Source organism: Miscanthus floridulus, chromosome 13 (assembly GCF_019320115.1).
Source record: "Miscanthus floridulus cultivar M001 chromosome 13, ASM1932011v1, whole genome shotgun sequence".
Taxonomy (NCBI): Eukaryota; Viridiplantae; Streptophyta; class Magnoliopsida; order Poales; family Poaceae; genus Miscanthus; species Miscanthus floridulus.
Window position 1 is genome coordinate 34814448 of NC_089592.1, and position 16411 is coordinate 34830858.

Here is a 16411-nt window from a genome sequence, read left to right on the forward strand (position 1 = left end):
AAGACGTGGTTTCTTGTGTAGAAACGGTTTTCTTTATTTTTCTCTCTCTTCAATAATTATCTTATCACATCAGTAAAATAATTAGATGACATAATAATTAATGTTCATAAAAACTATAGTTATTTCTGCACCTGGAGTCTAATCGGCAACTCACGTGTCGCGTGCCTAGTTCCCATGCATATGCATACTTCTTTTAATTGCATTAACGTTCCTGTGCAGTAGCTAGCTGTGGAGAAAATTTTGTATTTGACCCTAAAAATAATGCTCCTTATTTGACATCGAAACTGAAAATCTTTCCTATATGTCCTGAACTCGAGTTTTTCTTTCCTATTTGACACTTCCGTCAATTTGGGTTGTTAACGGTATCGAAGTCCTATGTGAAAAGTCTGTTTTACCCCTAGAGTTTTTTACTAGTCTGGCATTCCATGGTTAATATTGGTATCTTTTATGAATGTTTTTATCTTAAACTGCAATGTTTCAGTTTTTTCTTGTGTTAAATAAATAAAGGATCAAACATCATCTTATATAATTACATATAATTATATTCAGTTTGAAATTAACTATTTAGATACATGAATAACAATAATAAAATAGGTCTCCAACAACATCCAATTTGAAAATGACATGTAGCAGAACAATAGCACATTTATTTTAGAAAACTCACATGTTCAAGATAAATGCAATATTTAGCATCCATGATCACAATAATAGTCGAGATACATTCAGGTTCACATGCACAGAAACATTTTCACAGGATTGCATCCATTACAGACATCTAACACAATACACATTTAGGAAATTTTCTCATACAAGAATCACAAACTCAGCCTTCTTTTGCTTCTTGTGCTCAGTGCCGGACTACTAGGCTGAAGTCTTTTGCTCCTCGTGCCCATTGCAGGGCTATCAAGCTGCGACAAAAGATTCTTTGCAGCATTTTTATCTACTTCTTTCTTCCTCCTTTTGCCTTTTAACTTGACAACAACAGCTTGTGGTTTATCTTTGGATGAGGGAAGCTCAATTGAAAGTGGTTCAGGTTGATTTGAACCACTTCTGGACCTATACATGTTCATGTGTGTGAAAACATTATTTGAGATATATTTGATATACATTTCGGTAATAAAGAACTTATAAATATATTGGATATGCATTTCATATAGAAGGGGCTGGAAAATGCAAGCATATAAAGTTGACCATCGAAATTTACTGTTAGATAGAACTGCTTGCAAAATCAACAAACTAACCATGCAAAATAAATTCAGATTTAGTATAGGCTACCTTTTTGATGCTCCAGAGTTAGAGGAACCCTGCTTTCCCTTTTTCCTACTTGTAATCTCCAAGCTTATACTACAAAAAAGAAGAGAGTTTGGTACTTAGAAGTCACCATTAGCTTTCTATTAGTAGAATATTTATTCAAGTTTTTATTAATTACCTTCCTGTTGGTCTAGAATTAGAGGCAACACCCTTTCTCTTCTTACTAGCTGTGAGTTTAGGTTCCAAGTTTTGACTACAGTAATATTGAAAGTACTAGGATGAGACACCATGAATTGGAATCTAAATACAGAAAGTGGAAATTGAGCTAACCTTGGTGGAAAAGTCATAGAACTTGTTGGTGCTTCATCCTCCATTGGCACAATGGAACTCTCTGTTGATTTGGTAACAAGTCCTCTACACAAGCAAATAGATAGTAAAGAATATGATCTAATTAAAAAAATATGCATAGAAGATGAAATGTGCCTAAGAGTTTTCATTGCTTCAATATCTTCTTTGCTACCCTTCCTGCAGTTGTGCCAGTGATGCCCATATTCCTTACAGATAGGACATTGGTGCTGCCCTTTTTTACCCTTCTTGTCACTACGGCCTTTGTGTCTCTCGGTTTTATGCCTACCAACTACAGATATTATAGTGGAAGAAGCCATAGGTAGATTTAGGCCACTATGTCTTGTCAGGAATAGTAGGGATTAATGCACTATAAGCTCCTCTAAATTTTTCAATGGAGTAGTAGAAGTCAACATATTTGTCAATAGGTGCATTAGGTAGTGCTGTAATGAATGCAAGAGCATGTTTGCAAGGAATGTCAGAGACTTGCCATTGTCTGCAAGAACATGTTCGATCAACCAAGTTCACCACAAACCTAAAGCTGCTGCCACCAAATAAGGTAATTTCAGCCACCTCTTCTGAGCATTCTGATACATCCAAGTTCAATTCTCTACTCTGTTCATTTAGCTTCTTAATTATGTGGGGAAGAATGAAGCCATCTAATTTCTTTCCAATTTTTCTCCTTTGGTTCCACTTGATCATAATTAATTGTCTGATCTTATCCATCAAATCATACAAATTCATGGACTTGTACTGCTTAATCCAATTGTTGAAGCTCTCCGCCAAGTTGTTGGTCACATAGTCCACTTTGCAAATTGTTTTGAATTGACTTCTAGTCAACAACTTCTTGTGACGTCTTAGGTAATCAGTTGCAGCAGGCTTTACTTTCTCCATCTCAGCCCAATGCTTCTTAAACAAGTATGGGTTCCATGAGTAAGCTGCTGCCCAGAGGTGATCATCAAACACCTTCCCACGGTACCTCTTTTTGAAATTAGTCACCAAGTGAAACATGCACTTTCTATGCTCTACCTGTGGAAATACTTCAGCAACAGCTCCCATGATTGCCTGGCCTGCATCAGTGCTTATTGCCAAACCCGGAGGTGACCCAATTGCATGTTGACAAAGAGCCAACTTGAACACGTACATGTTATGATAAGTAGTGCCTACTTCCATAGGAGGATCTTCTTCATCAAAATCAGCAATTGGGTGATGATTTACTTCTTCGTATGGCTCATCCTCATCAGCCTCTAATTCATCCTCATCCTCAAACTCCTCCTCTGAGCCATCCTCAGACTCATCCTCAGCCACTGCTTTTTCCTTCCCTTTTTCAGAACATCCAGGCACATCTACAGCATTCACAGGTACAATGTCCAAGTACATGATCTCCTCATCAACACCAACATGTTCATTCTCGGGTAAAGGATTTCTAAGGTAATCATCGTCATCCTCCTCTATATTGTTTGCAGGCTGCCCTTCAACATCAAACTCCCACTTAGTGATAGGCTCAAATTTTTCTGAGGGATCACAATAAGCGACAAACATCTCTACAACTTTCTCCTTACTGTGTACATCAAACATAGACATCAAATCCTGATCTGATTTTACTACTGGAAAATTCTTAAGAACATTATCATAGTACTGAACATGTGGAATTTCTAAGTAGCCTGGAGGGTACTTCTCTGTAACTGAGTCAATGAAATCCTTATAATTCCACAGATCTGAGTCAACAACCATCTCAAAACTAAAACATTTGACATCCTTTCTAGCCTTTTTACGATTGCCAAGCAAATGAATTTTCAATAGAAAATTAGTAGCTACATCCATCCTGTGAAAGCACAATAACGTCATGCATGAGAACTTCTTCAACCTATGGCGAACTTTGTACTACTAATTTTTGCAGTGGTGTGATGTTATAGGAAATACGTAATAATATAGCAAAATAATATATTTATACTAGTATACCATGTCACAATATCATAAGACATTTAGAGTACGTGTTAAATTCATATAGAGTACCTCTTCGCCCACAACTATCAATAAAAAAGTATTGTATCAAACATTCAAACATCAGCTGTTTGCGGATCAATTTCACTACTACAGCCTATAGGAGAATCAAATTTAGATTTCGGAACACTGAATTGACACAAGGGTGGAATGCCAGTTCATAGGGTCACATCTTAGTGCTACTCATGCTGAAGATACAAATGATCATCTAGGAATCAGATCATACTCTAGAGATCTCCATACTCTAAGGATGTTACTGATAGTTGTAGCAATACTGAAAGGGTTCAGTGCAGCAGTCAGGCATGCAGCAGCAAGGCCTCTCTTCAATTTATTTCAGGGAGGAGGAACATAAAATCAAGTAAAACACCAAGCTACATTGATTTGACTATGTCTAACAGAGTGAGAGGTTCCAATAGGCACAAGAACAATGGAAAAGATAGTTCAGCAGTGTGGCAGAAGGTAGAAAGAAATGACAAGATGATATCTAAAGCAGGACATTTGAGCAATTCATCTATTCATGATAAGGGTGCACATGAAGTTGGTAAGAAGGGTGTACAGGAAGATCCAACAAGAATTCGGGCAAAATGTAATCAGAATAGGAAAATGTCTACAAGAAGCAGGCACCCTTTCTACGCCAGCAAAGAAGCTCTTCTTCAAAACAAGGTTCTCAGTCATCGAAAAACTACTATGCACTGATCCTTTTGTTGCAGAAACAAGGGTGTATCCACCAGTCGGAGCTCCAAGAACCTGTGCACTGATCCTTTTGTTGCAGAAACAAAGGAAGCTCGATGTGTGAAGTTACTAACAGAGAATAATTCTCAAGAATGCTGTAAGTGGTATTCTAGTGCTGGACACTTGTCACAGAAGTGGATTCCTGTTGGTAAGAAGGAAACTTGCAATGGGATCTATTTGGATGTCTCAGCTAATGGTGAGGACAGCAACTTACCTAGTGAAAGGACTTATAAACTGAACTCATCTGAACATGTTGATTTGAAATTCCAAGCAGATAATGCAACTGAGACCGATTACAGCAAGATGAAAGAGGCTATCAGTTATGTTTACACAGCACAGCAGCAAGTCAAAGATATCCAATTTCGCATTGGTGGTAGGCCTATTGCTGATTTGGAAAGTTTTGTTTACTTCAGACTCCAGATATCACTCTAAGAACTGTCTGGCAGTGGTACGAAGAGCCTATCTGCTATGGTTTGGATGTAAAGGCACAAGATCTCCGGAGGTCAAAAGGCTTGTGGAATAGTCATTGTCAGTTTACAACGTATTTTGTACCATATCTATCTGCTGTTCAACTCTTCAGTCAACCTAAAAGAAGAGATCTCCTAAAAGAACCAGTGGTGGAAGCATTGATAAGGAGTCAATCCATAGGAATGTGACATGTGAAACATCTCCAGACCTCGCGTAAAAAAACAGAAGCCAAACATGGAGAATAGGCGGTCCGTAGACATAGAGATAATAAACTGACCCTGCAGGGAGTTGGTGCTGTGTCCTGGATGTGCCGCCTTCCACTGTGGCCGCGACGCCCGTCTCCATGGTCGCGAGTGGCGCTTCCGTGGCCGCGTCGTCCTCCTCCGAGGCCGTGCCGCGCAGCAACGAGATCGCGCCGCCCGCCACCAACGCCGCACGGGGTGCTTGCTTGGCCACGCGAGGCGCGTGCTTGGCCGCGTCGCCCGCCCCTATGCCCACGTCGCCCGCCTCCGAGCCCGCGCCGCACGCCTGCTTGGCCGCTCTGCCCCCCGCCGTGGCCACTCCGTCCTCCACCTCCATGGCCGCGCGGGAAGGCTGCTTGGCCGCGCGGACGTCCGTCGTGGTCGCGCCGACCTCCGCCATCGCCGCGCGGGCCTCCTGCTTGGCCGCGCGGACCTCCGTCGTGGCCGCGCCGATCTCCGCCGTGGCCGTGCGCGGTGCCTCCGTGGCCGCGACGCCATCAGCCGAAGCCGCGCCACCCTCCCCAGAAGTCGTGCTGCCCTCCGCCTCCATGGCTGCGCCGCCCTCGATCTAGGGTTAGGGGAGGGAAATAGCCTGTACGACCGCGACTCGAGACGAGTCGACCAAGTTACGAACTGCCACGGCGGACTTCATTTTCTTTTCTTTAGTGACAGGGCATTATGGTCTTTTTGTGTTGCCTCAGTTGGACAACTGACGATGTTTCCTCACAGATCTGACGGAAGTGTCAAGTAGCTAACAAAAACTCAAGTTAGGGACATATAAGAAAGATTTTTAGTTTCGGTGTCAAATAAGAAAGAAGCATTATTTTTAGGGCTAAATACAAAATTTTCTCCTAGCTGTGCTATCTACTGTGCTATCAGCTTCTGTCAAGTCTTAGGCTGCGTTTAGTTCGTGAAATGAAAATTTTTGGATGTCACATCGGATGTTTCAGGGATGTCGGAAGGGGTTTTCGGATACTAATAAAAAAACTAATTACATAGCTCGCCTAGAAACTGCGAGAGACAAATTAGCGCATGTTAGTTACTGTAGCACTTATGGCTAATCATAGACTAATTAGTCTTAAAACATTCGTCTCGCGATTTTCAACCAAACTGTGCAATTAGTTTTTTTTCGTCTATATTTAATACTCCATGCATGTGTCGCAAGATTCGATATGATAGTTTTAGGTGAAAATTTTTAGGAACTAAACCCGGCCTTAAATTGCCTAGTTCTTTTAATTGCCTAGTTCCTGTGCTATCAGCTTCGGACTAAGTCTTCGCCAAATTAAATGCCGGTACATTTTCCACTACCGCCCGGCGCCCCCAGCAATCATGCATCCAAATGGAGATGCGATGAGAAAGAGGCTCATAGTACGCATTCGTGTCGCCATAACCACCTCTCGTCCCTGTTGTTAACTTGCATTTATACATAGGCAGATAGCTAGCTACTTGGTCGTCCTAGCTCAGAGTACAACCAATGCCGTCGTCTAGATCCGTCGTCCACCGCCATGGCCAGTGCCTGATGATCCTCTTTGCCATGGTGGCGAGCCTCTGCACCGTCGTAACATCCATGGACAGCAATTGGACGTTGGTGCAGTGCAAATCCTCGATGGCGCCTTCTCCAGCAGCTCCGGCTCCCTCGCCGTCGTCGTCCTCCTCTTTCAACAGCACGTTCTGGTCCAACGTCGTCGCGCTACTGGACGTGCTCCCGTCGGCCGCGGCGCCCACAGGCTTCGCTTCCCTCGCCCGTGGCAACGGCACCGACCGCGCCTTCGTCCGAGGCATCTGCCGCGGCGACACCGCGCCGGCCGACTGTTCCAGGTACCTCCGGAGCGCCGCGCTGGGCATCCAGAGGAGCGGCTGCAACAGCAGCCGCCGCAACGCCATCTGGTACGACGACGGCTCCACGGTGACATATCCGGCGCCAATGATGTCCTTCATCAGCTACGCCGACACCAACACGTCGACCAGCAACGAGGATACGGTCCGGTGGATGGACCACAACACCGGGGAGGTCTCCGACAAGGACGCCTTCGAGGAAACCTACAACGCGCTCATGAGCAGACTCACCGCGCGCATCGTCAACGGCTCCGCCGCGTCGTCATCGCTAGCGCCGATGTTCGCGACAGGAGAGGCCGTGTATGACAGCGCTGCCCGTAACGGCACCATGTATGGGCTGTTGCAGTGCATGAGGGACAGGACGGCGGCGGAGTGCGACCGGTGCTTGCAGGACTCGATAAGGCAGCTGCCAGTTTGCTGCTACGGTAACCAGGGCGGGGTGGTGCTCGGCTATAACTGCTACCTGCGCATGGAGATATACCCTTACTACGATCTGGCCCTCGATGCGCCGCCGCCTCTAGCGGCACCTCCGTCCATCTTCGCCGGAGAAAGGCAGGGTGAGCTTCTGAATGTCTTCACTTCTACAATTTTCATCGGATAGGATATGATCTCTACACAGTTCATATATCAATCAACTAAAATTAATTTTAACGAGAAGATATCCCACGGGATGCTACGGAAATCGTGAAGAATTTGAAATGAAATTTGGAGATGACGTGGTCATGTGCATAGCTCGCAATTAAGAAGTTAGAAGTTATTGGAATAACAAGGCGATTAGTGGGAGATGATGTGGATAGTTAGTGAGGATGATGTGGACATGTTGAGATAGATTTGTAGTGAGAATTAACTTTACTCTCTATAAGGCTAGTCTCAATGGAATGTTTCATCTCGCGGTTTCCAAGAGTAACACATCAGCTTTAGAGGTCTAGACTAATGAATGAAACAACGTCTCTCAGTGCATAGTTTCATTTCACCGTTTCACAAGCAAACCACATCATTTAAGTGTTGCATGATATGGTGATCAAATGTGCCGCATAGATTACGTGTCAATGTTGAGAGATACTGATAATTCAGAACCAATATTCAGAGTTCAGTAACTAGTAGTATCTCGCTAAAATATATAGTCACTTTTACATGAAAAATTCGATTTGAATGTAGCTTTGTTTGGCCACAACAATTTTTTAAATGACATCAAGCTCTGATCAGAGTTGGTTGCTTGTGGGATTGGAGATTCGAGTAGCGGCCTCCACATGCAAGTCCCCATCGGTGCGGGCGCAGGCTAGTATGCTGCTGTGCGGTCCATCTTTAGTCGTAGACAAATGGGAGATCGCAAGGAGCGGGGCAGGCATAGGCAGCCGCAGCGGATCAAGAAAAGGGCGGAAGATGAAACTGCAACGCCTCAGTGCGGGTTTCACCCGATTTCATCGATGTTGGAAACGGTGCACACTCGTTTCTTGCTCATAAAACTCTTATCTTCTCTTTCTTCGTAAAAACAGTGCCACATCCAGTGGCGAAGCTAGGTAACACTGTTGTGAGTGTCAATGCACCACGGAAAATTTGAATACTAGTGAATAGGATCAAATTTCATCATAGTTGCGGATCAAGTTTACAAATCTACAAGATAAACTGCACCCCCTCTAGTTTACTCTGCTTCACTAGAGGCCACATCATCACATTTGCTGAGGTAGCATATCATTTAATACGCATGAAACTCCGTGAAATAACAGAAAAGAGATACTGCTCAAGTCTTCTGAAGGCCACGGCCCACGAGAGGATCGGTAGAGAGCTAACCTCATAATTAAGTCAACTCGCGTCAACCAAGTTATTTGTGAGAACTTTTAGGATAACATTTGACCAAATTACCTTAACAACTGCGAGCATCAATAATTACTGCACTCGCTCCGTTACAAAATACTCCTACTAGTGTACACAAACAAATTAAGATAGCACCAGGTAATTAACGAACTTAATGCAACGCAGGAAAAAAGGTGTTCGCTACGGCTCTCGCCATCGGCCTCCCTATTGGAACGGTGCTTGCCGCAGTCGTCATCATTGGTGTTTTCCTGTACTGCAGAAAGGCCGCCAGCTCGAAGAAAACGCCACCAGGTACGCCCATATACGATTTGTTCGGTTGGCTGGTTCGTATCGTTGCTGGTTCGTTTACGTGAGAGAGTGGTACTGCTGTCTAGTTCGTTGCTACAGTGCTCATGGGAGGGGGCTGGCCAGCCAGCCCCAGCCCAGCGAACGAGCTGATAGTCCTAGGAATTTTTTTATTTCAGCCAAAAAAATAGTATTTAAAAAAAAGTACGTCACAAACTAAAAGTACTTATGTACCTTTAACATTCTACAAAAATTTTAAGTACACGCTAGAACATAACCACGACTCATTTTACTTGTATCTCGCATCATACCACTTGTAGGTTTTAACTTAAAATTCTCCTCGTAATATTGTATTTGATTCTTAAGTTAACCTATTTAGCCTTGAAACGGACTAAAAATCTAGAAAAAAAAACTTATCTAAATTCATGGTTCAGAAAACAGTTTTTATAGTGTAATTTATCAGTGTACATGTTTAGGTGAAATCCGAAGTTTCTTAACAAAGGACATGCTCAAAGTTAAGTTTTAATTCGAAACTAAGTTTAAAGGCTCCATGTCCTTGCTTGAGGTGTTAGATCACTTGATCTTCACGTTGCCCGTTCAAGTCCATTCTTTGTATATGAAAATTTTAGCAGCATATTAATCTTGTATATGAAAATTAATCTTGTATATTTTGAAAAAAAAAACATAAAATTTTAGCAGCATATTTAATCTTGTACTAGAGCATGTTGTCCTAGAAAAATCATATCTCTCATGTATGGTGATGGATAAATATACTTTGTATATAAAAGTAGTAGCACTCAATGAGATCTACAAATTCAAGTTATAAAATTTGTCATTCGTGGTCGTTGAAATGGTCAAAAATAATAATATAAAGTTTAGATCTAGATGAGACCCAAACTAACTTCAGGACCTAGCAATGCGTTTTGAGACTTTGGAGACCTTGACGACACATGCAGATAACTTTAGAGATCTGGGCTGCATTTAACTCTTACGCCTATGTACAGCCCAAACTAGTACTACGAATCTATGTATCGCTGTGTGTTTACCATGCGACTGATTCGAAGTCGAGGTCTCCAAGGATATTCCCAAACCAGAGTCCATAGTCCCATAGTTGATTGAGATATGCTTGATTTTAAAAGGAGCTGACTAGATTCCACTCAACAATAATGTCAGCTCTGCACGGTTACACCATATTTTAAGTCCACCTCTTCCTCATGGATATGCATATATGCTGCCTTTTGTAACAGACAACAGTAATAGCAACCAGGACGATATCGAGCCCGAGCAACTCAATCTAGTGGTGTTAAGAGCTGCAACAAACAATTTCTCGGAACAAAACAAACTCGGAGAGGGAGGCTTTGGAGAAGTGTTCAAGGTACACTTTCTTCCATATATACACATACAGTCATGAGAATTACCACCCTCTATCTTAAATTATAGGTCATTTTTTTCTATATACATAGTTTTCACTGTAAACCTAAATTAGAACGGCAAAATGACTTATAAATTAGAACGGAGGGAGTATATATTATCTTGAATTGGCAGTGTAAAGTGTCTAGTACAATTAAATAATTAAAAGGCACAATAAAATATATACCAGTGATTATCGAAAATGGTAACAACAGGTGCTTTGCCTTGTGCAGGGTACATTACAAGACGGGGAAGAGATAGCTGTGAAGAGGCTTTCACAGAATTCCTCACAAGGATTCCACGAGCTGAAGAACGAGATTGTGCTGGCTACCAAGCTGGAGCACAGGAACCTGGTGCGGCTGCTGGGGGTTTGCCTGCAAGAAGAGAAGCTGCTGATCTACGAGTACATGCCCAACAGAAGTCTAGACACCTTCCTTTACGGTATCCATCGAAATACTGTTAAAATCAAAATAACTGAACTAACCTGAATTGATACTCTATATATACTGTGTTTAATATGTTCTTGTTTTGTAAGTAAAGACCCAGTGAAACGGCAGCAGCTAGATTGGAGCAGGAGGTTTGCCATCATCAACGGTATTGCACGGGGACTTCTCTATCTCCACGAGGAGTCCCGTTTGAAGGTCATCCACAGAGATCTAAAGCCGAGTAACGTATTGCTTGACGCGGACATGAACCCCAAAATTTCGGATTTTGGCATCGCCCGGGCTTTCGGCGGAGACCAATCCAGAGATATAACAAGACGACCTGTTGGAACACTGTAAGTATAGTCACTAGTCAGTCAATACACTCCTAATTCTTAATTGAGAACGTATGAATTGTAGAATACTCGATGTATTACTCAATGAATATCAGAGTGTACATACAGGCACTGTAGGGAGCCTGGGTCGGCAGGCCCACGAGCCGGTTTACTCTCTAACATTAATGGCTAATCTTGATTGCAAGTTGTTGATGCATGCAGCGGGTACATGGCCCCAGAGTATGCTTACTGGGGGCATGTCTCCTCCAAGTCAGACATGTTCAGCTTCGGTGTTATAGTCCTGGAGATGGTAACCGGACGAAGAAACAACAGCGCATATGACTCTGCCACAGACTACGTGTCTGTGTTGAGCCACGTAAGTGCACCATGTTCTTTGGAAAATTGTCATGAAGAAAGATTTCTCAATAAAATATGGGCTTTGGTCTGTTTGGACTTTGAAATGATGAAATCCCCCAATCCTCATGGGAAGGGGATTAACCGACCATCAGTGCATGTGCAGGTCTGGGACAAGTGGAGGACTGGTTCCACAGCGGATGTGGTGGACCCATTGCTGGCCGAGTCAGGGTACCCAGAGTTGGAGGTCCTCACCTGCATAGAGGTCGGGCTCCTTTGCGTCCAGGAGAACCCGGTGGAGCGGCCGGATGCCTCCACAGTGGTGCTTATGCTAAGGAATCCGACAACCACACCTGAAGACAGGCGAGCCCCGTCCAGGCCGGCCTTCATCTTCAGCTCTGAATTCAGCACTGTCTCAGATCGCCCCGGAACCGGTACATGGAGCTCTGATCAACAGCCGTCAATGGCCACAGTTTCGGAGAACGATGTGTCCATCTCAGAGCTTCAGCCGAGGTAGACATGTGAGCACAAGCTGGAGCTTCAGCTTCAGCCTATAATTGACCTCATGCATGGGATGTTAAAGTAAGTAGAAGTGTCGAACCAAGATTACTTCATGGGCAGGGGCAAGGGCAAGCATGCCATAAAACGAGAACAAGTGTAGAAACCTGGATCAATAAAACAGCTGTGAACAGAGAACCATACGTGCGTCCACGGTTTGACAAATGCCGTATTAATGTATTATTATCAATAACCGTATTCAGATCCTTCCATAGTTCATTTCACTGAGATTCTCGGCACTACCACAAATCATTTCACTCATCTTTTAAATATTTGCTTTTCGCCTTTTCCTATCAGCTCTACAACTTTTTACAATTGCATTCATGGGATATCCAGAGCCACTTCCATTTGGCAGCAATCAGCCATCCCAGATCACAAATTGATCATAACTCCGATAAATCTTAGCACAGTTATGCGCCGTTGAGGAGTTTATGATATGCAATCATGCATTGGACAATCGAAACCTTCACCATCGTGCTTCTCTTACTGCCATACATGCAGCCACACATGTAAATGACATGGTTGATTTGCTGCATTTGCCGACTTGAGAATAACACATGTATGAGCAGGACCATGATTAATTGTCCCAATGCTCCTTCACCAGTAAAACAGTGCATGCCTTGTCATGCTGAGATGAGAAATGGTACTGCAAAACACATAATGTGATTATTAGTATTGACAAAACAGAACACTGATTTCAACCTATACTTATTGCACTTGCCAAGATTTTCTGAATGTAATTTTTCAAATATACGCCATAACACTGTATATCAATATGTGCAACATGATCATAGCTTTTTTGAGCCTATGTTACTTGATACTCCCTCCATTTTAAATTATAAGACGTTTAGTTTTTTCTAAACACATTGCTCTTACTATCTATCTAGGGTCTAGACAGTGTATATCAAGACACATATCAAAAGCTATGTATCTAGAAAAGCCAAAACGTCTTATAATTTGAAATGGAGGGAGTACCAAACAGAGGAAAATAGCAAAACAAAGCCACCCCAAAAGCATGGATATACAAGAAGTTATGCTATAAACTACTTATGATAAAAAAAACAAATTCATGCTAGATAAGTTTGGCACTGACCAATCAGAAAGATGCTCAACACCAGTAAGAGGGTGATCCGAATAGAACGACCAAATTGAATGTTCTGTTGTTGGCCTTGTATATGAAGCCCACCTGTCCGTCCAGAAATTCGGGAATTTTCCTTCCAACTTGTCAAATAATTTCTGCTTCTTTCGGCTAGCCCATTAAATCTCTGTACAACATAAAGAACCACTGGATTCAGAAATTAGCTAAAGTGATAACACCAACAAACTTAATTGGATGTCATTACTTTGTGGACCAGTCAAAAGGAGCATATTTATAAAATGGATCATGCAGTAAAAGAAATAAAATATGTTTGCTATGCATAAAAGTCAATGTCACATGCTTAGCCCAATAAAAATGTAAACCAGCAAATAACATTCAGGATTTAGGATGCAGCAATATTTCATATGCATTGGCATACAGTTGCCAAAATAAATCGAAGTTCTCCCTCCCATGACGATCTTGAGAAATATCATAATATCAATCATTGTTTATATACTGTAAGTGGTATATGACATGAATGCAGATTCACAGTTTGTAGGTTCAAATCCATTACATATTACAGAAAGGAAGGTTTGATTTCATTATACAGCCATTAGGGATGCTACACTATTGAGTTAACATCTCCAAGGATTGTTTGCACACACATATGTCCAATAAGTTGCTCTCAATAAGATCATATTACATATAAACATCTTAAATCTAGAATAGGGTGGGGCAGCAGAGGAAATTGATATACCTGTCTTAATAAGGATAGAACCCTGAGGTCAAGATTATTTGACATATCATATCTTAATGAGCGATTTTCATCACTCTTGGGTTTCCACAAGCTATTCCAAAACCATCTCACTCTTGTTAAAGATTCTGTGCTTCTCCGGATGCTTGATAAAGCAGTTGTCTGACTTGCAGCCTGAACCCCAGTTGCGTTTGGGGACGATTTTCTATCATCAACCATCTCGTTACCAATGTCAATCTTCCAATGATCATTACCTACACTCAAATTTCTTCTAAGGCCATGTAACTCCTCAGCTAGACCAAAAACATCACTCTTAACAGTAGAAATTTCTCTGCGTGGCACTTCATATATGTCTTTAATGACTAAAGCTGGATCACTCTGATCGTTCATGCCAACTGGCACATTTTTTTGTCTAGATGGGACATGGTTACTGCTGTCTGTGCTCTTCATTTCTGAATAGAAGTCTGCAGGTGCTGAAAGGAAAGCGACTAGATCATCTCGCTCCTCATCATCTAACTTCACCCAATTGAGCCCTTGCCTGCCATTGTCCACTAAAGAACCGTTTATGTCTTTCTCTACACGAGAAATTTGATCCTCAATGGCTACAACAAACTGCCGACGCCTTGCCACTGTACCCTCTTCCAGTGAATACTTATCGTTGCTTGAACTTACAGCCCTCTCAAACTGTTCCAACTGCACAGACAATCACTAGCAGTAATTAACAAGACCACAAGTCAGCTACTAGTATATAAAGGTTTATGTAAAAGCATGCCTGCCATTTTGCAGTCCCTAAAGCTGTCTGAAGCTCCCTTTGCAAATCGTCTACCTCCTCATAGCTAGAACCATTACATCGCTCACGCATCCAAGTTCTATAGACAGATTCCATCCTGCAAGGAGAAATTGCCAAATTCGAGGAAAATTGCATTAGAATATATGTTCCTGAATGCATTTGACTATTTGCAATTGTAAATGTCTGTTTCAACATGAGTTCTTATTAATTGTCACAACCCAAGCAGCATTACATGGCGAAATTAACAAATAGAATTGTCAACTGAAGCAAAGCTGTATTCTACTTGATTAGAATAGAGCGTTAATTGCCCCAGCTATACAATACAAAATAGAAACATAAATCAACCCAATAAGATATGAGATGCCTCCAAAGAACCAGTTTTTACGACATCACAATCTGAACTGAACGGAAAGAACGGACAAAATAGGTAGAGCCAGCAGTTCACCAATCAGAGCGCAAAGAAGCATCCAAATTTCATCTTACCCCAATCGACAACCTAGCCAAATAATCACTAATAAAATTAGTAGAAAATTCAAGAGTCCAGAGTTGTCGAGTCCGCACGGGCCAGATCAGAATCCCATCTTAAACACAGTACACCCATAATCCACAAAGTAATCAAGGAACAGCAACCCAACCTTCCAAAACAAGGACAAGGACAATCAAAATTCAGGGCAAAAACATTGTTGCCAAAAAAAAAAAAAATCGCCAAGCGGTAGACATTTTTTCGCATATATATAAAGTTGAAACTTTTGAAGCCCCGGGCGCAACGAATCGAAGCCAAGATGACGAAGGCACTCACAAGTCCGCCGACTCCTGCACCTCCTCGGCCGCCTGGAAGAACCCGTCCTTCTCCCACTGCTCCAGCCCTCCCGATGCCGCCATGTCGGCCGCCGCCGCCGCAGCTGCAGATCAAATCAGGAACCAGACGCCCGACCGACTCCAAGGCACCAACACCAAGTGCGGTGGCTCCGAGCTCCAGGCGCCCCGCCTCAATGTCGCGCGGCCAGGCTAGCAAGCGAGATCCAGCGGGGGCCTGCCGATCAGGAGCTGCGCACGCCAAGAAAAGGCAGCAATTGCTTGCGCGCTTCCGCTCAGCGGGGAGGAAGCGGAACGCGGAAGCGGGGAGAGGAGGGAGACGTAGGACGGTAGGAGGGGCGACGCGACGGAGAGGAGCTGGCGTAGGATGGGTGGAGAGAGGGAGGGGGAAGTGAACTACTCCCTAGCTGCTGGTGTTGTTTGGTTTTGGTTCCTCGTTCTGGTTCTGGTGGCTTCGGGATGTCAGCCTCTTTCTTTTCTTCACCACCACTACCAGACTCAACCATATTTTCAGCACAAGTTGTCAAGTATTTTTAGCATTCTACTTCCACAGTTTTTATGGGTATTTTGTTGAAGCATAAAAATTATATGTACAGAGTACATTCCATGTGACATGTCTCTTTTTATTATTTTCTCCACATAGCTGAGTAATTTATTTTGATTATATTAATTATTATCAAATATGTCCATGCATCATAAGTGCATACTTCCTCTGTTCTAAATGGATTTTTAAATTGTAAGCTATGTATCTAAAAAACCAGAACGACTTAGAATTTGAAATAGAGGGAATATAACTTGTTGCTAGGTCATTGGATTTGTGTCCATACTAATAATAATGAGTTAGCTATGTTTTGCTCAAAAAATGAGTTAGCTATCTTTGTTAGAGTTAATTGAGCTTGGCCAACCTTATCTTTAT

The 16411-nt window shown here is 42.6% G+C and overlaps 4 protein-coding genes and 1 pseudogene across 7 annotated transcripts; 3 read left to right on the plus strand and 2 right to left on the minus strand.

Annotated features, from left to right (window-relative positions):
• Positions 1-661: 661 nt before the first annotated feature.
• On the minus strand, positions 662-5192 carry LOC136499176 (uncharacterized). 2 transcript variants are annotated; one of them, XM_066494877.1, is made up of 4 exons: positions 1582-1617; positions 1430-1504; positions 1276-1344; positions 662-1056 (listed from the first exon to the last, which is right to left on the minus strand). In XM_066494877.1, exons 1-4 carry the CDS (start codon positions 1596-1598, stop codon positions 816-818), a joined length of 402 nt encoding a protein of 133 aa, XP_066350974.1. In that variant the 5' UTR covers positions 1599-1617; the 3' UTR covers positions 662-815. The 2 variants fall into 2 exon arrangements, 1 of the variants encoding a protein (XP_066350974.1); XR_010769928.1 differs by lacking the exons at positions 1276-1344; positions 1430-1504; positions 1582-1617 and adding an exon at positions 5078-5192.
• LOC136499719 (uncharacterized) lies at positions 2963-5017 on the plus strand (annotated as a pseudogene).
• Positions 5144-5614, plus strand: LOC136499720 (uncharacterized). The gene has a single exon (XM_066495274.1). The coding sequence runs from the start codon at positions 5144-5146 to the stop codon at positions 5612-5614; it is 471 nt and encodes a 156-aa protein (XP_066351371.1).
• An 806-nt stretch (positions 5615-6420) lies between these two features.
• Positions 6421-12281, plus strand: LOC136499210 (cysteine-rich receptor-like protein kinase 15). Of its 2 annotated transcripts, none has more exons than XM_066494909.1 (7): positions 6421-7435; positions 8859-8984; positions 10226-10353; positions 10622-10829; positions 10929-11166; positions 11368-11521; positions 11655-11896. In XM_066494909.1, the coding sequence occupies exons 1-7, from the start codon at positions 6517-6519 to the stop codon at positions 11760-11762; spliced, it is 1881 nt and encodes a 626-aa protein (XP_066351006.1). In that variant the 5' UTR covers positions 6421-6516; the 3' UTR covers positions 11763-11896. The 2 variants fall into 2 exon arrangements, with proteins under 2 accessions (XP_066351006.1, XP_066351005.1); XM_066494908.1 differs by having other exon boundaries at positions 6423-7435; positions 11666-12281.
• Positions 12214-15941, minus strand: LOC136499212 (uncharacterized). Of its 2 annotated transcripts, none has more exons than XM_066494910.1 (5): positions 15479-15941; positions 14662-14776; positions 13893-14582; positions 13151-13322; positions 12214-12703 (listed from the first exon to the last, which is right to left on the minus strand). In XM_066494910.1, exons 1-5 carry the CDS (start codon positions 15559-15561, stop codon positions 12681-12683), a joined length of 1083 nt encoding a protein of 360 aa, XP_066351007.1. In that variant the 5' UTR covers positions 15562-15941; the 3' UTR covers positions 12214-12680. The 2 variants fall into 2 exon arrangements, with proteins under 2 accessions (XP_066351007.1, XP_066351008.1); XM_066494911.1 differs by lacking the exon at positions 15479-15941 and adding an exon at positions 15163-15408.
• Between the last annotated feature and the right edge of the window lie 470 nt (positions 15942-16411).